General features: G+C 53.9%; 1 protein-coding gene across 6 annotated transcripts in view; it reads right to left on the bottom strand.

The window, feature by feature from the left end:
* Window positions 1–27311, bottom strand: part of ACOT11 (acyl-CoA thioesterase 11) — a 75888-nt gene that overhangs the window by 12844 nt on the left and 35733 nt on the right. For 5 of the 6 annotated variants that reach the window (XR_003433217.1, XM_027108424.1, XM_027108427.1 and 2 more), the window contains exons 2-12: window positions 16202–16403; window positions 15154–15223; window positions 9195–9255; window positions 8330–8428; window positions 7727–7862; window positions 6110–6266; window positions 4797–4916; window positions 3218–3362; window positions 1703–1762; window positions 834–896; window positions 417–500 (exon numbers count right to left, since the gene is read on the bottom strand). Coding sequence is in view for 5 of the 6 variants with exons in the window: in XM_027108424.1 (XP_026964225.1) it covers window positions 417–500; window positions 834–896; window positions 1703–1762; window positions 3218–3362; window positions 4797–4916; window positions 6110–6266; window positions 7727–7862; window positions 8330–8428; window positions 9195–9255; window positions 15154–15223; window positions 16202–16403 (1197 nt within the window). In the remaining variant the exon portion in view is untranslated. Of the gene's footprint in view, window positions 1–416; window positions 501–833; window positions 897–1702; window positions 1763–3217; window positions 3363–4796; window positions 4917–6109; window positions 6267–7726; window positions 7863–8329; window positions 8429–9194; window positions 9256–15153; window positions 15224–16201; window positions 16404–22751; window positions 23541–27311 lie in introns of those variants that run through there. The other variant, XM_027108426.1, reaches the window with a different exon arrangement.

Below are 27311 nucleotides of genomic sequence, written 5' to 3' on the forward strand. Positions count from 1 at the left end.
AGGGGCCGACACAACAACAGAATGAATCCTCAGAGCCAGGTGCCGTCCAGCCCCCTAAAGTCACAGGCCAAAGTGGCAGAGCTCAAGTCCTCCCTCAGCCCGCGCTTGCCCCAGGCCCCCATCCCAGCAGCGCGTCACTGTAGAAGGAGCAGAGAGAGGGAGGACGCAGCGGGGGAGGATGAAATGGGTGGCAAGAAGGTGGGTGGGCAGGAGAGGATCCGGAGGGGGGACCCCCACTCCAGGCCCTGGCGGGGCAGGTTTGCTTCTCTAACTGGGCTGGTTTCATGGCCTCATCCAGCTCCCTTTAAGGAAACTCCCTTTGACTGGAGTGCTTTGAGAGGGTTTTTGTGTCTCACAGTCAGCCACCTCTGGTGGCTCCGAGGAGGAAGGAAAGCTGGGAGGGTGGGGTCAGCTACCTGGCTGGTCTCTGAGGACAGCACCCAGTTGTCCCTGGCCACGAGCATCTTCAGGGAGGAGACGTTGTTGTAGCTCAGGTACACCTGGACAGAGCACACAGAGAAGCCTCAACTTCCGCCTTCCTCGGGAGCTCCGTGCCGGGCTGCGCTGGGGCGGGGAGAGGAAACTGGACGTGAAGGAAGGGGCCCTTGGCTTTGGGAAAGGAGGCCGGGGCTCGGCAGACTCCTCCTCCTCTTGGGGCCCCAGCTCCCTCCTGCCAAGCAAAGGGACACAGGAAAGCCCTGGGCTACCTGTGCCAGTCTTGAGGCAGCAGTATCCTGTCCCCTCCGGGCCTACCTCCAAACCCGCTCACAAGAGGGGAGGATCGGGGATCCCAACGGGCCTGAGAACGGGCCGCTCAGAGCAGAAGGCCTTACCTGGTTGCTAGGGTCCCAGGGGACAGAGAGGGGCATCTCCGCCTGCTTACAGGACACAATGTACTTCCTGGGAGAGAGGGAAAACAACAACCTTGTTCCCTTGGGAGCCCATCTCTTTCCACAGACTTCACTGCTGGCTTACTGTGTGCCAGGCCCTGTGCTCAGCCCAGCGGCGTGGGAGAGACTCCTGTCTGGCCAGGGAGACTGGATGGGACACAGAAAACAGCAGCTGAGGACATACACACTCAGAGGCGGGGGCGGGCTGGGGGAAAGGTGCAGACCCCCAACACCCTTGCTAAGCGACTTCACCCTATGCCTCAGTGTCCTCAGCTGTAAAATGGGATCAGTGGTCACACCTGCCTCCTCATGGGGTCGTCACAGGGAGAACAGTGCCTGGCACATGGTAAACCCTCCACATATGCGCACTTTTCTTATTAACATCGGAGGGTGAATCCTGGTGCGTTGACAGCCCTTTCAAGTTTGTGAAGTGCTTTCACAGCAGAGTCATTCACACCTGGATTTGCTTCTTAAGCAATTGCATCTCCTCTCAGAGCCTTTCTTTCTTCATCTGCCAAACGGGCATCAGATTCAATGGGAGGAACACAAGAAGTAAATTTGGTCACACCTGGCCAGGTTCAAATTCTCATTCTGCCCATCATTCCTATCTGAGTGCCCGTGGCCACCTAATCCCTCTGTCCTCGCCTGTACAAGGGGCCAGTAAGACCACTGTGTCATGAGGCCAAGACCAGAGGCTGCCTGGATGTAAAGGCCCAGCCCAGGGGAAGCACCGAAGAAACACAAGTTCCCAGGGCCAGGGAGCAGACAGGGAAGCCCTAGAGCCGTGTCCACTCTCACCACCCGGCCCCCACTTTCCTGTCCAGGCGAATCTTCTTCCTGGCACTGGCCTCTCGGTACCGCCGCTCGCCATCCTGGGGAGAGGAGACAGACTGTGGTGCAGGAGGGACAAACAGCTTGCCCCCGCCCCCATTACTGCCTGCCCCCTTCCCCAAAGGGCCCAAGGAGACCCTCCCTGCAGCCCTGAAGTGAAGTTCAGATCTCACTGGGGCAGCCTGCACAGGACAGTGCCCCATCGCTGAGCTCCAGCCCCAGCTTCCCCTGAGGCTCCCTGAGTGACTCTGGGAACACCACCTGCCCTCACTGTACCTGCTTCCTCCTCCGTAAAAGGGGATCCCCAAAGGGCACTTACAATGCTAAGAACCCACATTTATTGAGTACTTGCTATGGGCAGACATGCTTCTGAAGTGTTTTCCATGCAAAACTGCATCTAAGCATTATGATAACCCTCTGAGGTTGGCACTAGTACTATCCCCAATTATTTCATTTCATTTCATTTCATTTTATTATTTTAATTGCCTGCGCTGTGCGGCTTGTGGGATCTCAGTTCCCCCACCAGGGACTGAACCCGGGCCACGGCAGTGAAAGCCCAGAATCCTAGCCACTAGGCCACCAGGGAACTCCCAGTACTATCCCCATTTTACAGAGGAGGAAACTGAGTCACGGAAAGGCTAAGTGGCTCGGCCAAGGTCACAGGGCTAAGGAGTAGGGACGGGAACAGAGCCCAGACGGCCTGAACCCAGAGCCCACCCTCTGAACCACTACTTCTAACGTCTCCCGACTCGTGAACGTTAAGTGGCAAAAGCCTGAAAGGGCCTCGTGGACTGTCTACAGTCCCACCGCCTGCCAGGCTCCCTGCTCCTCCAGCCACCACCCATCCTGACTGCCCAACGCCCAGCTCTGCAGCGGGGGTCTTCACAGCCCATGCTCAGTCTTGTAAGGTGGGCGGGCTGGGTGGGTGACCTTCCTGGAGAGAAGGGGCAACCTCTCCAAGGTCACTCCCTGGCCCCCCAGAAGCAAGCCCGAGCCGGGCCCAAAGGAGGCACAAGGGAACATTGTTTAGAGCCAGCCTTGAACCCAGGTCCCTGACTCTCATTTCTATGCTTTTTGCTCCCCTGTCACCATGGTCAGAGCAGTCGCCACATACTCAGCCCGGAGCAAGGTCAGTATCTCCCCAACAGCCCTGCGAGGCAGGAACTGCAGATACACCCTCTTTACAGATGGGGAGTGAAAGCTCACAGAGGGCACCTGCTAGACGTGGCCAAGGTGGGGTTCCAACCCACCTCTGACCCCAAAGCCAGTGCTCTTACAGCTCTGCAGGCTCATGAATGCCTGTTAACACCCAGCACGTGGTCTGAGTTCTTCCAGGAAGCACAGGGTGCCTTCCTTGCACAAGGAGCATCCCCGGGGGCGGGTTATACCGGGGCACTCGGGGCTGGCTGTGCCCCGGCAGAAGGACAGAGCTGGGTCCACTCCCCAGTTCTACCACCCTGGGCAGAGAGGGAGGGGGCTGGTAGTGGGGCACTCACCCCAGGCTGGGGCCGAATCCAGGGCAGCATCTGAGGCTGGTTATCTGCATCGAGGACCACAAAGGTCATGAAGGCACTGTTGATGTGCCGCCGCTGGGTCTCGGCCTCCTGGCGGTAGGCCTCCACACACACGCCCACCTCCATGCTGAGGGGAAAGGAGGGCTGGTCTCAGCTGGAAAGACCTTCCCGAGGTCACCCCCTCCCCAACACGCACGCACACATGCACAGAGGCACACACGTACTCCTGCAGTTCCTCCCACAGCCCAGATCAGAGTCCGATGGGCAGGAAACCCAGAACTGTTCCCTTTCAACAATGTTTACAGAGTGCCCACTGCACCCCTGGCCCCATGCTTGTCACTGGGGTCACAGAAATGAATAAACCAGTCCAGTCCAGGTCCTCACGGGCTAACAGATAGGGGATGGGGCAACAAACGTCTATATAAAATACGTCACGTAAGCTGCAAAGGGTGATGGAAAGACATAAGAAAGGAGGTGGAGGGGCAGAGGCTAATTTGAGAAAATGTTCATCACACGCCTATTCACCAGCCCTCTAATAGCCGTAGCCATGCCCCTGACAGCTTGGTCGCTGCTGTTTCTGTATCTCCGACTGTCGTTATGAATAATAAAAGAGCAGCCACCTCCATTGCCCCTCACTTAGGAAGGTCTATGATCGCAGAATGTAGACATTATGCAGATGGGGAAATCAAGACCTAGAACAGGGCGCTAACTTGCCCAAGGTCACACAACAGTCAGGAAGGAAGAGAACCTGCACTAGGAACCAGGCCTCACAGCTCCTACCTAGTTCAGGGCTTTCCCCCTGCATGACAGTAGAATGTGTGATAGTCAGACTGTGAATAGTAAAATAATAATAATAATTTTAATAAGAAGCAGCAGGAATGGCTGACCTTCACTGAACGTTTTCTCTGGCATTCTACCAGTAACCCCTCATTGAATCCTCACAGCTACGAGGTAGTTGTGGTGAGCCCCATTTTACAAGTGAAAGAAATGAGACTCAGAGGGGTTAAGTAACTTGCCCAAAGTCACACAGCTGATAAGCCATGAACCAAATTTGAACCCAGGCAGCCTGGCTCCGGATCCCTCACTTTTAACAACTACGCTATCATCGAAAATGACCAAATCTTTGAAATCACCAAAAAGCTTTCATGGGGGTATCAGAATTCACTCCAAAGGTAAGGGCTCTGGGAACTAACTGCTGTTTTAGGAAAAGGGTAGGAAAGGGTTTGATAAACAAGGGAACACTGGCAAGAGGTGGCCCTGTGACCTGAGCATCCACAGTGTGGCAGGACCAGAGACAGGAGCCGGGGAGAGAGACAGAGACACACCAAGCACATGGTGTGACCTGTGACAGCGGCCGCACAGGGCTCGGGAGGCCAGAGAAGGAACATCAGAGCTGAATCTTGGTGATGGTAAAGGGACCCAGCAGCCAGGCAGAGTTCAGATCTCATAGACCTCGTCTACAGGGGAAACAGTTCCTGCAGTTTGGCAGGAAGGTCCCTTCTTATGTCAGGAAGAGCCCTCAACCCCAAGAGGCCCCATCTCGCCCATCCCAGCCCCATACCTGTTCTTGAAAGCGTTGTTCACGATGGCCTTCAGCACCAGACGGTCCCCAACCTGGGACGGGCCCCGGAAGTGGAACATCTCAATGGCCTTCAGCGTAGGGTGGGCATGGCACAGACGGCTGGAAGAGGCGGGAGTCAGGGGGACAGACAAAGGCCTCGAGTGCTTCAGCCACTGGCTTGGGCCAGCCTTCTCCTGCTGCCCCCATCCCCAGACCCAGCCCAGAACCACACGTACCACCCTCTGGCCCACCCACTCCCACCCAACCCAGTGACAGCCCTGCCCAGAGGAAGAGAACTAAAGTCCAATATCACAGCTTAGAATACTGAGGTCTACGTGCGTAGCTGGAAAAAAGCTGAATTTGAGGTGACATAGGAAAGGGCAGGGCTTGCGGTAAACCTTTTCCTTCTAACTTTTACACCCTAGCACCTGCTTTTCCTACTATCTGGAAGCCCTCCCTTACCCAAAGCTACTCGTCATTCAAGGCCCAGATGAAGTACTCCTCCTCCAGAAAGCCTTCCCTGACTATCCACACGCTGACCGTCCTCTGAGATCTTATCACTCTCATAGCCTGGTCTGCCCAAAATAGCATTGCTTATGTACTGCGTCCACAGGTTAAACACAGAGGAGGGGCCATTGGAGCTGGTCTCTAAAGGGTGAGGAAGAACGTGCCTGGCTGAGGAGAACGTGGGTTGGGGAGGGCACTCATGGCAGAGCAAACAGCAAGTACAAAGTCATGGAGGTATGAGAGTGCCAGTTAGTGAATGTCAGTTATCATAACTATAAAAACAAGCCCCGATACTTGGAGCAGAACAAGACCTGGACTGGCACAGAGGTTATAGGAAAAGGAAGTAATTATTTCCACCTCTAGGGAGAAGGAAACAGTGAAAGAGGCTTCATGGAGGAGATGGGCAGGATTTTAGCAGACAAAGAATACTGGAGTTGGCATGGTGGGAAGCCAGCCAGGAGTGAAGGCGGGGGATGGGAGCATGGAGGATTGGAAGGGGAAAGGCAAATGGCTTGATTTGCAAGAAGTGTTAAGATCCAGGAAGCAAAAGCGAGTAGGGCCAGGGCAAGGGGAGGCCCTGGTGCCAGCCGGGGGGCTTGGCATTTCCCATGCCATGATGGGAACCACGGAAGGAATGGTGAGCTCACAGAAAATCATTCCTCTCTGGTTCTCTGGGTCTGAAAGAAGAGCCAAGCTTCTGAAGCCTTGAATGCCAGTACCAAGCTGGGGTTTCTCCCGCAGAGAGAGCTGGCCGAGGGAAGGAGGAAGAGAAAGGAGGGGAGGCACAGGCAGGCCACTTCCCTCACCTGGCTGCAATGGTGGCCACGTTCTCCATCCAGGCCATGATCTGGCCCCCAAAAGTATTGCCCTGGTGATTGGCGTGTGGGGGCAGGACCAGCTCCACACTCTCCACTCGGGTCTTCTCGGCTGGCACCATACGACTACAGTCTCTGCTCTCCAGATCTGACCAGAGAGGCGCAGAGGGAGGGAGGCGGGGAGGTGAGAAAATTCCCAAGGGCAGACCCTCCCCATGCGCAGCCCAGGACCCCCATGCCCACCAGTCCACCCCACACAGATTCTTTTATTTATTCAGCACCAAGGAGGTGCCGTGCATCTCCCATCTCCTGGGGCGGGGTTGGGGGGGCAGAGAGCTCATCAGGGAAGGCCTGTGAAAGAGGTAGCCTTTCACCTGGCTTGCAGGCTGCTCAGAGATGCCACAGGCAGGGAGGAGGGGAGGTTGAAGGCCTGAGCCAAGTTCTGGAGACCAGACAGGCAGGACAGTCACAGGGAGCAACGAGGCTTTGGCTTAGCTGGAGCTGAGGGCAAGTAAAGGGACAGCACCCGACGAGGCTGAGTGGCCAGCCAAGGGCCTGGATGCCAGGCTCAGGCATTTGGACTGACGCTTGGGTAGAAGGGCTGTCAAGACAGGAGGGATCTACAGGGGCTGCAGTGGGATGGATGGTTCCCGTGGGCCTTGACAACTGTAGAAAGAGCTGGGCCTGCCCAGCCACGGCCTCCGGGCCCAGCATAAATAACAGCACACGGAATTCAGAGCACAGCTCACTGCCTTCACTGGTGTTTGCTACTTCCGCCTGCTCTCTCTCCACTCTGGGCAGCTGAACTACCCTTGGTTGGTTGGTCCTAAAATTGCCTCCTTTAGGTTTCAAGGATGACTCTGCATTCTAGTGTTCTGGACATCAGTGAACAAATCCAAGGTCACCCCTCTAGGCCTTTGCCCAACCTGCGCCCTCTGTCAGAAAACCCTGCCTCACCTCTCCACCTGTCAAAATCCTCCCAGTCCCAAGTGGACCTTTGTGTGCTGGTACAGGACACTCTCCAAGATATGCTTTAAGGGGAGAGAAGCAAGATACAGAACAGTATGTACTGTATGTTTACTTTTGGGTAAAAAGAGAGGGCAAACTGGTAGGTAGTGTGCTTAACTATGCAGAGAATACTCTGGAAAGATGCCCCCAAATGACGAACAGTAGCTGCCTCTGGAGGGAGCCTTGGTTCTGGGGTAGAAGAGAGTCTTGCTTTTTACTCTATCTCTATGCCTACACCTATCTCTATCTACCTACCTACCTAGCTACCTATCTGTTTTTTTAAAAGTCCTAGGGTTTCAAGGCCAAGCTCAACACGACCTTCCCAAATACCTTGACTCCTAGAGACCCAAATGCATTTAGCGGATTAAAAGGGTTTTCTGTATGTCCCAGGTCCATCTTCATGGCTCCTGGGAGCTGGGCGAGATGTCCAAACGCTCCCTTTTCCCCAAAGGAACCTTGAGGCAAGAGGGCCATCCAGGCCTGAGGCCACCCATGGGTGGACACCCCAAGGAGACTCCCTTCCTCCCTCTGCTCAGTAAGGGCCCAGGACAGAGGGGGCCATGCAGGACATGGGCTGCCCTCCCCACGCACGGCGCTCACCATCCTGAATGACGCAGTTGGCCAGGAGGTCCTTGATGGTGTCTGTGTAGACCAGCCGCATGCGCCGGCGCTCGGCTGCCACGCTGTGCTCTGTCTTCTCCTCCTCGGTCCGCGGCGTGATCTGCTTCAGCTTCACCTGTGGCAGGGGGTGAGGTGGGGGGTGCTCAGGACAAGTTTCCTGGAATAGCGTGAGAGCCTGTCCCCCAAACGGCCAGCTCACGCCTGGGGCTGCTGGATGGTTACAAGTCTTGCCCCCTCTTTGTCCCCATCTTCCATCTCCCTGTTGACTGATACATCACTTTCATCCTCCAGTGTCCCTGTCCCCATCCTTGGGCAAAGGCACTGTGGATGGGGGGTGTTGACGCAGGACATGGGAGGCAATGGAGAGAACTGGAGGATCCTGGGGTGCGAGGTGCACAGGGAGAGGTGGGGAAAAGCAGAGCGGGGAGGCGCCTGGGGTTCAACCACAGCACAGGGTGGGCCTTCTTCTGGGGATTCCCTGCTGTGCCTCCACCTCTACCCCTCCACCAACCCCCAGAATCACCACGTAGACAGGCGCCCAGGTGGTCCGGCAGCATCGGGTGGTCAGGTGTAGCCACCTACCTTGGAGACCTCCCGGTGGGCCACAAAGGTGGCCAAGGCCTTGCACACGCTCCACTGCTTGTCAGAGCACAGGTCCTCGGAGGCCACCTGGATGCCCACCTGGAGAGGAAGAGCAAGGTGGACGACTGAGGAGGGAGGAAACAGAGCTCACCAACCCGAGGGCCCGCAGGTGGAGACAGCAAGTCCCACCCCAGGCCTGGCCTCTGGTGCTTCTGTGTCACCTACCAAGTCCAGGGGGCTAGAGACCTGGGGTAGGTTCTGATTCTGCCCCTGGCTCCCTGGGACACCTTGAGCAAGTCACTTCCTTTCTCTGGGCCTCAGTTTCCTCATCTGTAAAATGGGAATGATGAGGCCCTCTTCCAGAGCTCACAGAGCCCCGTGCATCCCCAAAGAGTCCTCCCATTAAACCTTTAACAACCCTGCTGCATAGGAATCATGTTCCCATTCTACAATGTGCAGACAGAGGCTGTGGGAGGTAAGCTAATGGACGGAAGTCCAGCACCCTCCTCCAGACCACTGCCTTCAGGGTCAGGCACAGTGGCTATCTTCCCTGTATTCCTGAGACCACCTGGCTGCTGAAGAGAGGGTCTGAGACTAGGTGTGAAGACCCAGAAGGCTGGAAGTCAAGGCTCACATCAGAATCTACATGGCTTGGTGACCTGGGGCAAATCCCTTCCCCTCCCTAGCCTCAGTTTTCCCTTCTGTATTATGGATATCGGACATTGCCCTAGGATCCCCCCAACCCTGTCAGCTGTTTCAGAACTCTGCTGCCTCAATCGGGGCACTGTGAGTGTGAATGTGAGTGTGCCCGAGCTGGCGGCTGAGAATGAAGAGGAGGTAGAAACCCACCCACCCACCTGCTCACCTCCATACTGGAGTTGAAGGCCCGGTTCACCTTGGCCTTGATATTCACCACTTGTCCAACACTGAGGAGAGAAAAGCAGGAGGTAAGCTTTCCAAGTGGGGACAGAGGGAGAGAACAGGTGTCTCTGCTGAGAGGAACTGGCAGGAGAACATCATGGCATACGGAGCATATTCACATCTACCATGTCACTGAGTCCTCAAAGCAAACCGGCAAGACAGTGTTAGCACCTCATTCTACAGGTGGGGAAGCTGGGGCAAGAGAAGTGGCATGATGTCATTCATCTCCCCCTTTCTCCCGCTTCCCCTTGTCCAATGAATGCTCAAGCTTCTCCTTGCTCTCAGCTCAACAGTCCTTCCTAAGGAAAGCTCTCCCTACCCTCCTGGAGCCCCATAAGGTTCACCCTCCTAACACTTCTTCCAACAGATTGACCTCTGTCTCCCCCACAGTCCTTAAGCTCTGCTGGGGCAAGGATCATGTCTGTTTTGCTCACCACTGAATCTTCAAGTCCTTGCACATGGCACAAGGTAAGCCATGAATAGTGGCCTACTGAATTAATGAATTCCACAATTATTGAATGCCTACTAAGCACAAGATAACTATAAACACAGGGTAGGAAGGGAAAGAATACCTACTACGTGCCAGGTACTTTGCACGACCTCATTTGAACCTCAGAACAGGTTCGGCAGGTAGGTTTAGGGGGGACTGAGTATCAGAGAGGGTGAGCCATTTGCCTACGGTCACCCAGCTAAAGATGGACAGAGCCAGGATTCTAGACTGATTCTACTGAGCACCCTGCTCTTTCCAGCTGCAACTGTCCCTCTGGAATGACTCCCAGGTCCAGATGAACATCAGAATCCCTGAGCGAGCCACTTTGCTGCCCTGTGCTGACTTTTTTTATTATTATTATTTATTTATTTATTTATTTATTTTTGGCTGCGTTGGGTCTTCATTGCAGCGCGCAGGCTTCCTCTAGTTGCGTCCAGCAGGGCTACTACGCGTCGTTGCGGTGCACGGGCTTCTTCTTATGGTGGCTTCTCTTTGTTGTGGAGCACGGGCTCTAGGCACGTGGGCTTCAATAGTTGTGGCGCACGGGCTTAGTTGCTCCGTGGCATGTGGGATCTTCCCGGACCAGGGCTCAAACCCATGTCCCCTGCCTTGGCAGGCAGATTCTTAACCACTGAGCCACCAGGGAAGCCCTGACTTGTTCATTTCTGTTATTATTATTTTTTTTTAGTAGTTCTAATAGTCAGGTAGGGGACTATCACTTTTAGGAGATGCATGCTGACATATGGAGGGATGAAGTGTCATGATGTCTGCAACTTACTTTCAAATAGTTCACACAACAGTGATACTGTGGATTCCGTTCCAGACCATGGCAGTAAAGCAAATATCGCAATAAAGCGAGTCACACAATTTTTTTGGTTTCCTGGTGCATATAAAAGATATGTTTACACTATACTGTAGTGTATTAAGTATGCAATTGAAATATGTCTAAAAAGCAATATACATACCTTAATTTAAAAATACCTTCTTGGGACTTCCCTGGTAGCACAGTGGTTAAGAATCTGCCTGCCAATTGAGGGGACACAGGTTCGAGCCCTGTTCTGGGAAGATTCCACATGCCACGTAGCAACTAAGCTTGTGCGTCACAACTACTGAGCCTGTGCCCTAGAGCCCGCGAGCCACAACTACTGAGCCCGCATGCCACAGCTACTGAACCCCGTGTGCCTAGAGCCCGTGCTCCACAACAAGAGAAGCCACCGCAATGAGAAGCCTGCGCACCACAACAAAGAGTAGCCCCTGCTCGTGCAACTAGAGAAAGCCTGCGTGCAGCAATGAAGCCCCAATGCAGCCAAAAATAAATAATAAATAAATAAACTTATTAAAAAAAAAAACTTTCTTGCTAAAAAATGCTAACCATCATCTGAGCCTTCAGCCAGTTGTAATCTTTTTGCAACAGTAACATCAAAGATCACTGATCACAGATCACCATAAAAAATATAATAATAATGAAAAAGTCTGAAATATTGCAAAAATTACCAAAATGTGACACAGAGACACTAAATGAGCCAATGTCGTTGGAAAAATGAGGTCAATAGATTTGCCTGATGCAGGATTGCCACAAACCTTCAATTTGTAAAAAAATGCAATATCTGCAAAGTGCAATAAAATGAGGTATGCTTGTATTTATCCACATACAGATAAAGCAAATTTAGCAAAGTGTTCATTATTAACTCTCAGTAGGGATGATCACAGCACTATTCAACTTTCTATAATTTTGAAAGTTTTCATAATAAAAAAGTAGAAAAAAAAAAACTTCCCTCATCCCCCAAGTAAAAATAAGTCTATTTTTTGCAGTACTAAAAAAAAGAGAAAGAAGTGTATGACCCTTCCCCTTCCTCCTCCTCCCCTCCCCCTCTCTAGCCCCCCCTCAAAGCCAAGCAGTAACCCATTTGGACTCCCAAGCTTCTCTTCCTTCCTGACTGTCCTCCATCTCACAGCTCAGGCCCAAACTGGCTCCATCCCCAGGGTCAGTGCCCAGCCTCCTTGGGGCCCCCTTCAGGCTGCTGATTTCCCAACACCCCTCCAGAGGCAGCTCCAACAAACAAATGTGACCCCTGTTCAAGCCCTTCCCCAAGACCAATTTACTAGCAGGGGACAGAGGAACATGTTAAATGACACCACAGTGATGCTAACAGCAAAACCCAGATGATGAAGAACTCTAGAGAACAAATAACCAGGTTTCTTCAACAAATAAACTTTGGGCTTCCCTGGTGGCGCAGTGGTTAAGAATCCACCTGCCAGTGCAGGGGACACGGGTTTGAGCCTTGGTCCGGGAAGATCCCACATGCCATGAAGCAACTAAGCCCGTGGGCCACAACTACTGAGCTTGTGCTCTAGAGCCCGTGAACCACAACTACTGAAGCCCACACACCTAGAGTCCGTGCTCAGCAACAAAGAGAAGCCACCACAATGAGAAGCCCACGCACCACAACAAAGAGTAGCCCCCACTTGCCGCAACTAGAGAAAGCCCGCGTAGCAATGAAGAGCCAACGCAGACAAAAATAAACAAATGAATCTATTTATTTAAAAAAACAAACAAACAAACTTCAAGAGAAGACAGATAGAGAGGGAGAGGAAGCGGGGAGGAGAGGGTAGTTGGAGAGGGTGTTGTGGGGAGATGTAGGACCTAAGGGTTAAAAAAAAGACTTAAGAGGGGGCTTCCCTGGTGGCGCAGTGGCTGAGAGTCCGCCTGCCGATGCAGGGGACACGGGTTCGTGCCCCGGTCCGGGAAGATCCCACATGCCGCGGGGCGGCTGGGCCCGTGAGCCATGGCCACTGAGCCTGCGCGTCGGGAGCCTGTGCTCCACAGGGGGGGGCGCCAACCCCAAAAAAAAAAAAAAAAAAAAAAAAGACTTAAGAGGGAAGTCCCTGGTGGTCCAGTGGTTAGGACTCGGCACTTTCATTGCCAGGGCCTGGGTTCAATCCCTGGGCGGGGATCCAAGATCCTGCAAGGCATGGCCAAAAAAAAAAAAAAAAAAAAAAACATTTAAGAGACCTGGCAACCAGTTGCAACCTGATTTGCATCCTGACTTGAGCAACAAAAATAACTGTAAAGCAAAACAAAATTAAAAAACAAATTCATGAGACATTGTGGGCAACTGAATGCTGACTGGATATTTGATGTTAGTGAGAAACTGTTCATTTTCTTTAGGTGTGGTAGTGGTATTGAAATTATGTTTTAAAAAGTTCTTATCCATTAGAGATACATTTTGTGATATTTTAAGGTTTTTTTAGAATTTTAATTAAATTAATTTGCCTGTTATGTTTTGGCTGCATTGGGTCTTCGCTGTGGCGTGTGGGCTTTCTCTAGCTGCGGTGAACAGGGGTTACTCTTGGTTGTGGCACGCAGGCTTCTCACTGCAGTGGTTCCTCTTGTTGCGGAGCGCAGGCTCTAGGTGTGCAGGCTTCATTAGTTGTGGCACACAGGCTCAGTAGTTGTGGCACACAGGTTCTAGAGCGCAGGTTCAGTAGTTGTGGCGCACGGGCTTAGTTGCTCCGCGGCATGTGGGATTTTCTCAGACCAGGGCTCAAACGCGTGTCCCCTGCATTGGCAGGAGGATTCTTAACCACTGCGCCACAAGGGAAGTCCTTTGAGATATTTTTAAATGGCAAAAGCAAAAACAAACAAAAAAACCTTCCCCAGCTTTCCTCAGGTATGGCCAGGCCTTTCCTGGCCACCAATCATGCTCCAGGCCTCTCCCCAGCTTACCCTCCTTCCCAGGATCATCTCCAGCTTTTCCTCCCACCCACACCCTTCTCTTCCCAGACTCACCTCCACTCCACTGGGTCCCACAGCGTGTCCATCCATCATGTACACACCCCACCCCAGCCTTCTCTATCCCTTGCTCCTCCAAGTGCCAGATTTCGTGTTGGCAACAGAGACCCAGAGCTGGCCCGGACACGGCTCCACTGGCCTACAAATTGTCACTACACACAGTACTGGACCCAGCTCAAACACCTCCTCCAGGAAGCCACCCTTGACTACTCTCTGTGCCACTCACTATACCCACCCCCAGACATATAGGCAATGAGGCCTGTTTGTTAAGAACAAGGGCTCTGGGGCCAGACTGCCTGGCTCGTAGTATGTCCTGGGTTCTCCACCAGCTGTATGACTTGAAGCAAGTTATTTCACTTCTCTGTGCCTCCGTTTTCTCACCTGTAAAATGAGGGTACTAATAGCCACGACCTCATAGGGTTGTTCTGAGGACTTAAGTTAATTAAAGAGACATTACCAATAACGCATCAATATTGGCTCATGGTGACAGAGGTACCACACAAATGTAAGATGTTAGTAACAGGGAATCTCGGTGTGGGGTATATGGGAACTCTGTACTATCTACAGTGTTTTTGCAAATCAAAAACTATTCTAAAATAAAAGACATTTAGAAAAAGTATTACAAAGCACCCATATGCAGAGATCATTATTACCCTGGAATTCGCTGCTTTGAATGGAAATTATGTTTCTCTATCTTCCTCCCTGCATTCTGGGAGCTCCTGGGGCACAGGGACTATGTTCCAGTTGAATTTGTGGACCCCAAACCCAGCATGGGCCCTGGTCCACAAGCAGTGATGAATGACTACATAAGTGGATACAGGGACTAGCCAAACTTTTTCCTTAACCACAACTCGTGGGGCACCAGGACGTCCTGAATGAGTCCTTGGCACTTGACGTCCTAGGCACTGAGAGAGTTTAGGAGCAGACCTGGAGGCCAAAGCACTGTATGCAGCCCTGCAGCCTGTCCTGGGCAGAGGGCTCAGCATGCTCCTTGGGTCCCAGCAAAGCTGTGCAGAGACAAAGCTCAGCACAGTGTAATGAGGAGTCTTCTAACCAGTACAGACGGTTAAAAAAAAAAAAAAAAAAACCCGAAAACCCAAAAAACCAGGAGGTAATGAGTTCCTCATCCCTGGGGGTCCATGAGCAGAGGCTGCATGGTCCAAACTTCTGGGTCAGACTCTGCCAAGGCACCTTATCCAGGGACCTCCCTACAGTCTGATGACCAATGACCCACAGAGAATGTCCAAGCTCAAAAAGGCATTCACTGATTAAGTCTAACCCCTTCCACTTTGAAGATAAGAAAACTGAGGACCAGAGAAAGAGACTGCCTTCCCCAAAGTCACACAGCACCCCATGATACTGCCTCAGCAGCACCCAACTCCAAGCCTGGCTGAGGGAGCTGCCAGCCACAGGGCAGCTTCCAGCCCACCGCCGTCCCAGAGACCTTGCAGACGAGACGGGTCACTGCTCACCAAAGGCTGCCCCCCCTCCATCTGCAGAGGCCCTCAGTCAGCTGAGGCAGGTTCCAGGCAGCACACAGGCTGAGCAGGCAGTAGATGGGGGAAGGGCTCTGGGCTCGTGATGGGGAGACCAGAAGGAAGGGCAGGAGGGGCCACTTACCTAATGGTGTGCTCAAAATAGATATCGTCCATGGAGGCTGTGACGCAGGGGCAGCCAGCATGCCTCTCCGCTGGCGTCAGGAGAAGAAAGCATGCGTTAGCAGCCTCCCCGTGACCCAGGCCTCTGATCAAACGTCAGACCGCCTAGCTAAGGCCTGCCTCCTCGCCCGTGCTCCCACCCTTCTTTACTTTCCTCACCGTGATTACGACACCCCGACCCTGTCTTACATATCTGGGTTTTGTCTGTCTTAGTGCCTCTCCCTCCTGCTAGACTGCATGTCACTTGAGGGCAAGGATTTTTGCCTGTCTTGTTCACTGCTGTGCCCCAGTCCTGGAGCAGCGCCTGGCATGCAGGAGATACTCAATGAGCAGCTGTCGAATGAATGCATGACGACGCCATGCTATTCCACTTCCTGACCTCCTAGAGTGCCCGTACCCCTGTCCAGTCAACCTCACCCACCTTTGTCTCCTTGCCTGAGTCATTCTTCCTCTGAGGACTGTGCTCCCAGGCCTTAGTCCTTCTAGAATCCCTTCTCTGCCCCTAGGGCTGGGGCAGAGCCTCTGGTCTGTTCTCCCAGAGCCCTGCTTCCACCTCCCTTTCCCAGCTCCCATCAGACAGTGCTGGGGGGCAGTCAGTCTCCTGTCTGGCCCCCCCATCAGACTGTGAACTCCCTGTGGGCTGGAGAATACTGGGGCACCACAGGCAACAAAATGAGCTCAATCCAGCTCCACTCAACTCTACTCAATGCCACAGGCTTTGCTCACAGCCAGTCTCAGAGCTGCCACATTGAAGGCCGCGCTGTGTCAGAGCAGGGACCTTAGGTTATAGTACTCAGACCTCTGGGCGCCTCCGGGCAAGAGGCTGGGCCCGAGCAGAGCATGGAGAACTTGAAGAGGGCATCGCAGGCAGGTGGAGCAGCCTGAGCAAAGGCTGGGAGGAGGGAGGAGGGTGGCACTCGGGGACGGCAACCGTCTCTGTAAACTGGGGCCTCTCCTCTGGGTGTGTGGTGCCGGGGCTGGGAGGGCAGCTGTGCCGGGCGCGGCCTCACCAGACAGGCAGGCGGTGGTGTCAATCCATTTGAGCAGCTGCCCGACGCTCAGCTCGCCGCGCTGGTTGGTGTGGCAGGGCAGCACCAGCTGGCTCATCTGCACCTCCGTGGGGTTCCGGTAGCCCTCGTCCTCTGCCATGTTGTTCTCAGTGCGTGAGGCCGACTTCCGGGATGCACGGTTGGAGAACACGGAGGCCAGGCCCTGGGAAACAGAAGAGGCAGTCAGCTTACAGCAGGGTCTCCCCGATCTGCCAGTCCCTGAGACCCCAGGGCCACCCGCCATAAGACCCCAACTCCAAGAGTGGCCACCACCATCCAGCCCAGGGTCTCAGACCCCCAGGGGCTCTCTGGATGCCCTTATGCCCAGCTTCCTTTTGGCCAACAATTCTGTGTTAACATAACCTTGGACCCGAAGGAGGGGGCTGGGAGAGAGGGATGCAACAGAGAATTAATTCAGCTGGTGGGCCAGCTTATTCAAATTTTGCCTCAGATTCTCCTTCATTCTGGAAAGATTCCCCCTCACTCTTCAGGGAGGCCCAGTGAGCCCTGCAGCAGTCAAGCCTGGGGATTTGCTCCTAGTTCATCCTATAAGAGCCCCTTCCTCGGGCCCCTCATTCTTCAGATGACATCAGTAGCAGCATCTCTGCTGGGTGCTCATCCGTCATCAGCTCTACTGACTGGGAGGGCTCTGGGCGGTCACTGACCAGCTGGCTGATCCCGACCAGGGCTGGAACAGCTGCCAGCTGGAGAACCAGCAGAGAAAGTCCTCAAACGCATGAGTTAGAGGAGGAGTTTCTGCCCAGGGCCCAGCTTGTCTCACTCGCCAGGCAGCAGAGGTGGGGAGTGCCTAGCAGTCCCCTAGATGGGGCGGGATGAGGAAGGGCAGCCAAACTGCCGTCCTATCTCTCTCATGACACTGTGAACAGAGGTGGGGATGCCTGCCTGCATGAGAAAAATGACAGGAGGGACGGGCACAGGGGTTCCAATTTTCATGGCCAATGCCAATTGTGGTGACGATAAGTCACCGCTAACGTTTATAAAGTGCTTATTAAGTATCAGATACTCGTCTAAGCACTTTACAAGTACTAAGTCAAATGTTATCCATACAACAAACCTCTGAAAGAGGTACATTATTATCTTCATTTCAAAGATGAGGAAACTGGGACTTCCCTGGCAGTCCAGTGGTTAAAACTTCACCTTCCAATGCAGGGGGTGTGGGTTAAATCCCTGGTCGGGGGGGGCGGGGGACGGGGGGGCGGGGGTCATGGCCAAAAAACCAAAACATAAAACAGAAGCAATATTGTAACAAATTCGATTAAAAAAAAAATAGATGAGGAAACTGAAGCCCAAGTAAGTGCCAAGCCCAGCTGTGACCCACAGAGTCTGAGGTCCTGCCCATCACACTACACTGCCTGCAGGACCTCCTGGGGTCCGAGATGAGGAATCTAGGGCCCTGGATGCGGATTCAGCAGCAAAGAGTGCTGTGACCCGATGTTGACCCTGCCACTGCCGCAGGATGGGGGCAGTGACGGCTCGGGGCAAGGATGGGTCTCATTCTGGGAGTCTATATCCTTTGGATAACTCCCTTCACAAGGATCCCGTAGCTAATTCAGTCAATTCAAAACACACCGAGTTAACTTGTTTAGGTCACTGACCACCCTAAGAGGCAGAACTGGGATTTGAACCAAGCCAGTCTGACCCAGAACAGCTTGTGGGTTCCCAGACAGGCAGCTCATTCCCAAGAGTCCCTGGGTACCAGGCTCAGTGCTAGGCACCAAAAGGAGAGAGGAGGGCAGCTGCGCCAGGAGCTCGCAGCCTGGGCGGGGGCCTGCGGGTGCCAGGCTGCCAGGCTGTTGCAGGCAGCTCCCAGGCCTCTGCAGTCCAAGCATCAGGACCCGTCACCATGGTAACCACTGCCAAGGCATTTCCGGCCGGGTGTGCATTGGGGGCCTGCTTGGATGTGGATGCGGGTGGCTGGCTTTCTGGGTGTGGGAGATGGTAGAGGAAGGAGGCAGGCAGACTCCGTTCACCCGCACTCTTCCCAACCCCTCCATGGCTAGAGGTTCTGGGCAGAACATTCCAGAAAGAAGCCCTGGAGAAAGCTAGGGCAATGGGGGAGGCAAAATGCAGAGGGTAAGGGGGCAGAAGAAAAGCAGAGCATGTGGAGTTTCTGGGCGGTTCTGTATGTGCACACAGGGAAGCCCCCCCAGCACAATGTCCCTGCTTCACAAGCCTATTCTCATCTACTACCTCACTGGATCCTCACGAGGCAGGCAGAGGGTGAAAACCGTTTACCCCATTTTACAGGTGAGGAAAGTGAGGCTGGAAAAAGCCCTAGACCAGCAGTCAGGACATCTGAATTCCAATCCTCTCTGCTTCCCACCTAGCCCATACCCACTCCTACCAGCCTCCTATTTCCTGTTGTGCAAAGACAAAGTCCCATCCATTGGAGTCTACATGCCTGGAGGCAGGATCTTTGCCTTACCCATTTGTTCATTCATTCATTCACTCATTCATTCACCGAGCACCTCCTCTGTATTGGACTGTCCCCCAAACACTGAACATATAAGAGAAATTGGGCCAATCCTTTGCGAAGCTCCTACTCTAGTGCTTATGCTTAGAAGTACCTGGCACAGGGACTTCCCTGGTGGTGCAGTGGTTAAGAATCCGCCTGCCAATGCAGGGGACACGGGTTCGATCCCTGGTCTGGGAAGATTCCACATGCCACAGAGCAACTAAGCCCATGCGCCACAAATACTGAGCCCGCGCTCTAGAGCCCGTGAGCCACAACTACTGAGCCCACGTGCTGCAACTACTGAAGCCCACGTGCCTAGAGCCTGTGCTCTGCAACAAGAGAAGCCACAGCAATAAGAACCCACGCACCGCAACAAAGTGTAGCCCCCGCTCGCCGCAACTAGAGAAAGCCCGTGCGCAGCAGCGAAGACACAACGCAGCCAAAAATCAATCAATAAATAAATTAAATTTTTAGGGCTTCCCTGGTGGCGCAGTGGTTGAGAGTCCACCTGCCGATGCAGGGGACACGGGTTCGTGCCCCGGTCCGGGAAGATCCCACATGCCGCGGAGCGGCTGGGCCTGTGAGCCATGGCCACTGAGCCTGTGTGTCCGGAGCCTGTGCTCCGCAATGGGAGAGGTCACGTCAGTGAGAGGCCCACGTACCGCAAAAAAAAAAGAAGAAAAAAAAAAAAAAATTAAATAATTAATTAAATTTTTAAAAAAAGAAGTACCTGGCACACAGTAGGACCTCATCAAAGGTTTGTAAAGGAATGTCTAGAGGCAGACTTGAGTTCAAATCCTAGCCCTGCCCCTCATGCGCTGTGTGATCCTGAGCAAGCCCCTCCCTCCTGAACCTCATCTGTCACTCACCAGGCAGGGGCAGGGGGCGACTGCCAGTCCTCAAGATATCCCACCCTCGATGCCAGGATTCTGGGATCTAATCCTGCAGGGCTCTGGCATAGCCAGCTGAGTTTTCCAATGAGGAAGCTAAGGAGCCCGGTTACCTGTCAGGCAGGAAATACTGTACTCTGAGCAGGGCTGAGCTCCCACCCCACTCCCCCCTGGCAAGCTAAGGAACAAGCCCCACTGTGCTGTGCTCCCAGTTCCCTCAAAGAGAGGAGTGCAGAGCCCCCGGGCTGGAGCACGCGCAGGGAGGCAAAGCACAGCCTCTCAGACTCCAGCTCCTTCCTTGGGCTCCAAGGCAGTCTGCCACGTCAGGGCAGGCAAGGCCAGGCCTCCTTCTAATCCCATGGTGGGCAGGCATCCAGCCCAGGAGGCAGGGGCGTGTGTGGCCCAGGCAGGGTTTTGCCAATAAGGCCCCAGAGCCGAGCCATTCCTCTCAGGGCCAGTCACGGGGAGAGCAGAGGCCCTGGTCAGAGTTAGGGCCTGGGGCGGCCAGGCAGGCTGCGCCAAGACAGCTGACAGGGGGGACAGAGCCTGCACGAAGGTGGAGAGGGCATCTAAGGGCCAGGGACACGCGCTCTCAGACGGCAGCCATGCCGGGGGCTGGCTTCCAGCCGCAACAGACCCGGCCAGATTTGATAATCCCAGACTAGGCCCCAGCCGGCTACACTGTGGTCTCTGTGTCCTTGCTCCTCAGCCAGAGGCATGGGACAGAACTGCTGGGTCAGAGCAAGAAAGGCCACTTTGCTCAATCCCTTCACACCTGGGGAAACTGAGGCACACAGAGGGAAAGGCTGGTCCTGGTAAAGCCCCCTAGGCCAGGGCTCCTTCTGGGCAATTTAACAACAGGCCACACTACAGACTTAATCTGGATTTCCTCCCTCTCCCAAGTAGCCAAGTCTCAGTGACCCAACCTCCTTAAACTCTCAGTCTAGCCCCCCTGCCCTGATGTGTCAGGCCCCCACACTGCTCACTCACTGGGTCATTTCCACAGCCAGTCCACAGGCCTCCAGTAGCTCTCCACCTCCTTCCAGGCCTCTATGCAACACCGGAAGGATCTTTCCAAAACCCAAAGCCACCAACTAGACAACCACAACCTACAGCGTCCTGCCTTGCAGGGAGGCTGGACCCAGTCCTTGCAACTGGGACTTCGTTCTGTGCCTTAGGACCACACAGACTTTTCTGAAGAGCAAGCCTGAGCAGGCATCTCCCCTGCTCAAGACTCCTCGATGGCTTCCTGCCGCTCTCAGGACCGAGGCCCTACTCTGTAGCTGCTGCCACTGTCCCCGCAGCTGCTCTCCCAGCTCCAGACCACACTCGGTTCCCCAGAGCACGCTCTCACCCCACCTCCGTTCCTCTGCCACATGGGCACTGCCTCTGCCTAGGATCCCTTCACCTGCGCTACCTGCCGAGTGACTGCTTCCTCCTCCTCCCTCTTCAGCACCTCCCCCTGCCTTTTCCCCAGGGAGAGCTAGGGCCTCCCTGGCCCCCACAGCCTTACTGTCTCCACACGGCACTGACCGAGCTGTGCGGTCACTGATTCAGAGCCACCAGCCCCAGCAGACAGGCATTCCCACAGCACAGGGATGGAGTCAGGCCTGGCACAGAGCAGGTGCCAAATAAACGCCTATGGGAGAGGAAAAGGGTGATGACAAGGGCGGCCTAGGAGCTGAGACTTGATGACGAGGACCATCTGCGGTACAGGGAGGACTGCAGAACAGCAGAAAGGAGACGCAGGAACAGCAGGGACTCCAGTGACGGGAGTGGCCGCGGCAAAGGGAAGCAGGTGGGGAAAGTACTAGGTATCTGTTTGGGTGCAGACAGAGGGAGGGGCCCAGGAGTCCCCAGAAACCACGGAAGACCCCTGGAAAAGGGCGCGGCCTACAATGATTAGTGGGAAAACGTAGAGACCAGCCAGCAGAGACATCTTAGTGCCTTCAAGAACCATCTTGAAGGACTTCCCTGGTGGCGCAGTGGTTAAGAATCAGTGCAGGGGACACGGGTTCGAGCCCTGGTCCGGGAAGATCCCACATGCCGCGGAGCAACTAAGCCCGTGCGTCACAAGTACCGAGCCTGCGCTCTAGAGCCCGTGAGCCACAACTATTGAGCCCACACACTGCAACTACTGAAGCCCGCACACTCTAGGGCCTGCGTGCCACAACTACTGAGCCCGCGTGCTGCAACTACAGAAGCCCGCACACCTAGAGCCTGTGCTCCACAACAAGAGAAGCCACCGCAATGAGAAGCCAACGCACCACAACAAAGAGTAGGCCCTGCTCACTACAACTAGAGAAGGTCCACACACAGCGACAAAGACCCAAAGCAACCAAAAAAAAAAAAAGAATCATCTCAAAGAGCAGGCCTAGAGCAGAGGAGGCCCACCTACCCTGGAGGGGAGAAGCTGGCCTGGGTGACCGCTCAGCTCACCCACCCTGACACAGGGCTGCTCTTGGGCATCAGCCTGGCCTGGACCCAAGTCCGGTTCCACAACTAACTTGTGTGACTTCAGGCAGGCTGCTCAGCCTACCTCTGTGGACTACCTACAGTTCCCTCAACTGTAAAAATGGGATTATAATACCTACATCCAGGGTCATCATGGGGATGAAATTAAACAAGATCAAGTGTTCAAAGCTCCTAGCACACGCCTGCCACGTGGCTAACATTTATTGAGCACTTAGGTTAGCATTATAAACTGAGTTTGGGCTTCCTACAGAAATATAGCTGGGAGACACCTAAACAGAGCTCAAACCAGACTGTCTACATAGTACTTTCTCATGTATGAGTTCACCAGAGGCTCACGGCAACCCCATGAGGAGGCAAGACCGGTAGCCGGTTTGAGGGGTTCTGTGAGAACTCAGAAAGCCAGCAATAGTGGAGCAGGGATTCAAGTGCAGGGTGCAAGACCCCGCACGGCCCTGCCCCGCCCCACTGTCCCGCCTGGCCTCTCCCCAGGGGGTGGGGACTGGAAGGCAGGCAGGCAGCAGGGAGAAGTGCCTTGGCCCACCGCCAGCCAGGCCTCATGAAAACCAGGCACTCCTGCAGCGTGAGGGAGCTGCCTCAGCTGGTGCCCTGTCCCCACAAAGGTGGCTCCAGGCTCTCAGAGCGACCAGCCGCTTCCCAGTGGTTTTCTCACCAGCAAGGCAGGAGCATCTGTCAACCTCCTAAACACCCCTTCAAGTCTATTCCGTCTTCTTCCCAGAAAAGGCTCTGAGGTAGCCTGCGCATGCACACAGACTGCACACACACAGGGCTCCATGATGCAAACAGAGCTAAGGAACAAAATAAGGGAGGCGCAATTATGTTAGGAATCCAGGTGCACAAAGATGCTGCCATAGAGAACTGCATTTGGCCTTGAGATTCCCAGTAGACAAGGCTATAAAGGACAGTAGTGGATGCACTCGGCCGTGACACCAGCTAGAGGACTGGGAGGACGTCGGTGGCCTGTTCCGTAGGCTTTTGATAGTCATACATATCAGATCATACCTTCATTCTAGAAGATAAATAATGGTCTCCAGCACCCTAGGCACACATCCTCATTCTACTTCTAGCTACAGGGTGTGTTGGCACTTGACATTTTTCAAGATTTGGGGGTGAGGAAGGTAGAGAATTAAACCATTATTTTTTACTAAGCACCTCCTCTATGCCATTCATTTGGTTAGCACTTATTGAAACCTACTATGTACCAAGTTCCATGCTAGAAGCTTCCATATGTATTATTTCAGTAACTCTCATATCTATCCTACAACGCACTGTTATTCTACCCATTTTACTGATGAGGAAACCAAGGCTGAGAGCCAGTACATTGCTTCTAAACACCTGAGAAGTGACAGAGTCTAAGACAATCCCAGGGCAGTTCCCTGGTGGCCTCGTGGTTAGGATTCTGGGCTTTCACTGCCGTCACCCGGGTTCAATCCCTGGTCAGAGAACTGAGATTCTGCAAGCCACGCAGCACGACCCAAAAAAACCCACAAACAATCCCAGACCTACCAGCCAAAGCCCACATTTATATCTCTATAGCACTTCCATAGGCCTCAGAGATGGAGAAGATGGAAGAAATTCTTCCATCCGAAACTCAGAGAGGGGACGTAAACTTCCCCACGTCATACAGCCGGTCAGTGACGTTGGAGAGAACAGAGGCCAGTGCCCTGAGTCCCCACCCAGAGCCCACAGCCTGGGGTAGGCTGCTCAGGCGGTGGGCACTCCCCTTCTGACAGCCAACTCTTGTGCTCTCCCAGTGTGGACAGAGGGGGATGGGAGGGTCTCCAACCTTCTCATCTTGCCCCTGACCCTAAATCTGTTAAAGAAGGGAAGTGGGGTTGGGGGCATAATTGAAATTCTGAGCTAAGCCTGCCTCCTTTGGAGGTAGAGCTTCATGAGGCATTTCCAGTTCAGTGCCTTCCTATAAAACTGAATATAAGTGGAATTTGTATCAGCTCATCACTCCCAGGAGACGTTGGATGAGTTATTTTACCTTTCTGTGCCTCAGTTTCCTCATCTGTCAAATGGAGCATTTAACTAGAGAGTCTCCAAGACTCTTTTCAACCATGAAAGTGTTTGGCTTATGGGAGGACTTTCTTGACAAGACCCACGAGGCCCCCCGGCAGATCGCCGGCCACGCCTCCAGTCTTGATCACACCCGTACCGCCAGCCACACTGGCCGTCTCTCAGTTCCTCATACCCATCAGGCCATTGCCCACTTCTGGACTCTTCTCACGGCATCCCCTCTGCCTGGAGCAGTCTTCCCTCTCCTCTCCACCTCCGTAAGGCCTTCTCATCCCTCAGCTCCATTCTCTCTCCTGCCATCCTCATGCTCCTGGCCCCATGAACCTCTGGTCTAAATGCTCTCCATTGTGACAACGTTCATTTAATTGTGGGAGTATTTGGTGGACATCTATGAGAAGATCCACCAGGTAGGAGCCCTCTCTCTCTACACCTGGTGTCCACCGGGCCCAGCATGGAGCCTGGCTCACCGTGGACCAAATGAATGAGTTTGTTCAGAGGGTCTCCAATTCCCACTGATGTCACCCTATGTAGGCAGGGAGAATACAGGCCATGAGGTCAGGAGAAGTTCTCCACTAGAGGCCCTGCCCCTTCACCCCATTCTATTTTTTTTTTTTTCTTTTTTTGGCCACACCGCAAGGCATGCGGGACCTTAGTTCCCCGACCAGGGATCGAAACTGTGCCCCCTGCAGTGGATGCACGGAGTCAACCACTGGACCACCAAAGAAGTCCTTTTTCTCCCTCTCTTTTTTCCCCCCTTCACCCCATTCTAGAACAGAGAGTCTGAACATCACCTGCCTCCAGCCACTCCCCGAGGGTAAAAATAGCTTGTCTGAAATCTGATACCTGCCCTCAGCTGGGTCATCTGGAGAATTCCTCCCGCCCCACTGAAGAGCCAGCCAGGGGCCAGAGAGGGCAGGGAGGGCATTTCCTGAATGCTTAACCATTCCTATCTCATCTGATACACAGGAAACATTTGCGGTGTTATCATTGGCAAGGTACACAGGGGACCCAGAGAAGTCCCAAGTCCGAGGTCCCGCAGCTCTAAACCACAGAGCCAGGGCTTAAGTGCAGGCCTCCTGCTTCTATCTACAAGGTAGCTCTTGCCTCCTCACCACAAGACTGAAAAGGGCTTAGAGATTGAATACAACTGCCTGCTGGTATGAACAGGGAAACTGAGGCAGTGGGTGCCGTCTGTCCAAGGTCTTAAGTGAAAGGGCCTGAAGTGGGGCAGACCTTGAGTAAGTAATTGAGAAGGTGAGGACAATCCCCATCCCATCTCCATCCAAGACTTGTGAGGGTTAAAGGAGATCCCGAAACTGAGGGCACCCGACTAACTGTGAAGTGCTGCCAGATGTGAGGGAGGCTGGAGATGACGAAGCAGTTGGGCAGGACCAGACTTGTCTTTCCCCCAGCAGCCTTCTCACTCCTGGAAACCAGAATGTGGAGATGGGAGGAAATGTATGGAAAGTGCCGTGTAAACCACAGTGGCTCAGCCCTCCTTTTATTCCAGCACTTCTTGAGTCTGCGAAGGGCCTGCCCACAGGGACAGGACAGCCCGAGTGGATCCCCGCACAGAGCAAGACAGGGGTTACCTGGGAGACACTGCCACGCAGAGCGGGCGCAGCAGGGGCCTGAAAATGAGGCGGAACCTGCAGGGACTGGCTGCGTGGGACTGGGATTCAAAGTCGCCTCATCCTCAGCTCTGCTTCTCTGCATCGTTTGGGCACTGTCCCCACAGAGTGTTGCAGAACTATGACCGATGGGACGTGAGCAAGTTTTTAAATGTCTCTGGCCCCAGCTTCCTCCTTTATAAAACTGAAAGGGTAGGTATGCAAGTGAGAATGAAAACAATCGTGCTCCCTTGTTTAATTATTTACTATGTTCCAGGTGTGGTACTAAGCATTTTCTGTGCCTTTTCTCTTTCAATCCTCACACAGCCCTAATAGTCAAATGTTGTTGTTATTCCCATTTTACAGATGGGAAAACAGAGGCTCAGAAAGGGTATGGTGCACGCGCGTGTGCGCGTACACACATACACACCCACACCCATGCACACACACACACACACACACACACAGCCAGTAAAGGGCAGAGTTGGGACTTGAACCCAAGTGTGTTTAACTCAAGGGCTGACTGAGTCTGCTTGGGTACTTTGCTGTAACTGCCTCTCTCTTGTCTGACAGGCAGGATAGTTATTGCTGCATCCCAGGCATTAGTGCCAGGCACAGGCCCTTCCTTACCCACACATGCCAGGCAGGGCCCTCAGGGAAGTTCTCCTCCCCATCGACCCTCACATCCTCTGCAGGAAACAGGGATGGTATCAGGAGCTCCTCCCAGCACAGTCCAGGGTCCAGGCACTTGTCCTACTGGATACTCAAGGCCAGCAGCCTGTGAGGGAGTGAGGTGCCGCCACCAGTGCAGAAACTGCAAGCTGTCTGTCAGCGGAAAACCGTATTTTCTAAATCCTTAACTTTGCGGAGTGGGAGGAAGCCTCATGGACAGCTAGATAGGTCCCTCTCAGACGCAGGCATGTCCAGCTACCCCTGCCCCTCCACCACTGACAGCTGCCTCCCTGTAGCTTCCTTCCTTGGAGCTGTTTGCCACCTCTCACCCCCTACGTCCAGCAGACCCCAGAAAGGGGCAGGAGGGGTCCGCACACAGGCAGTCTGACCCCAAGTGTGACTGGCCCCTCGGGCAAGCCCCTCTGATAGTATCCAGCATGGAACCCACATTCACGGGGAACCCCCTGCCATGCGAGCCCCTGGCAGTGGGGTGAGCCCTTCAGGATCTGTGAAGAATAGGGCCAGCCTCTCTCTTCATCAGAGCCCTTCATGCCCTGCCTGCCAGACAGCCAAGGCTGCTGCCTGACACCGCATCTGAGACACCATGGCAACGGGTGGCCAGGCGATGGGCCAGGTCTGGCCATCCTGCAAGCAAGTCCATTTACCTTGGAGCTGGAAACAGTTACAGGGACCACAGGAGAGCACGGGGGAGAGGGAGAGAGAAAGAGAAAAGGGGAGGGGGGAGGAGAGAGGGGTTACAGAGAGAGAAAGAGGGAAAGAAGGGAAAGAGAGAAAGGGAATAGAAAAACCATGAGGTCAAAGAATAGACGCTGGTAGGGAACAGAGCAAGTGGAAGAGAGGACACACACACACACACACACACACACACCGAGAGAGAGAGAGAGAGA

The sequence above is a fragment of the Aethalodelphis obliquidens genome, unplaced genomic scaffold (genome assembly GCF_003676395.1).
Source record: "Aethalodelphis obliquidens isolate GAN/ISIS:26980383/991018 unplaced genomic scaffold, ASM367639v1 scaffold9, whole genome shotgun sequence".
In the NCBI taxonomy this organism is placed as follows: Eukaryota; Metazoa; Chordata; class Mammalia; order Artiodactyla; family Delphinidae; genus Aethalodelphis; species Aethalodelphis obliquidens.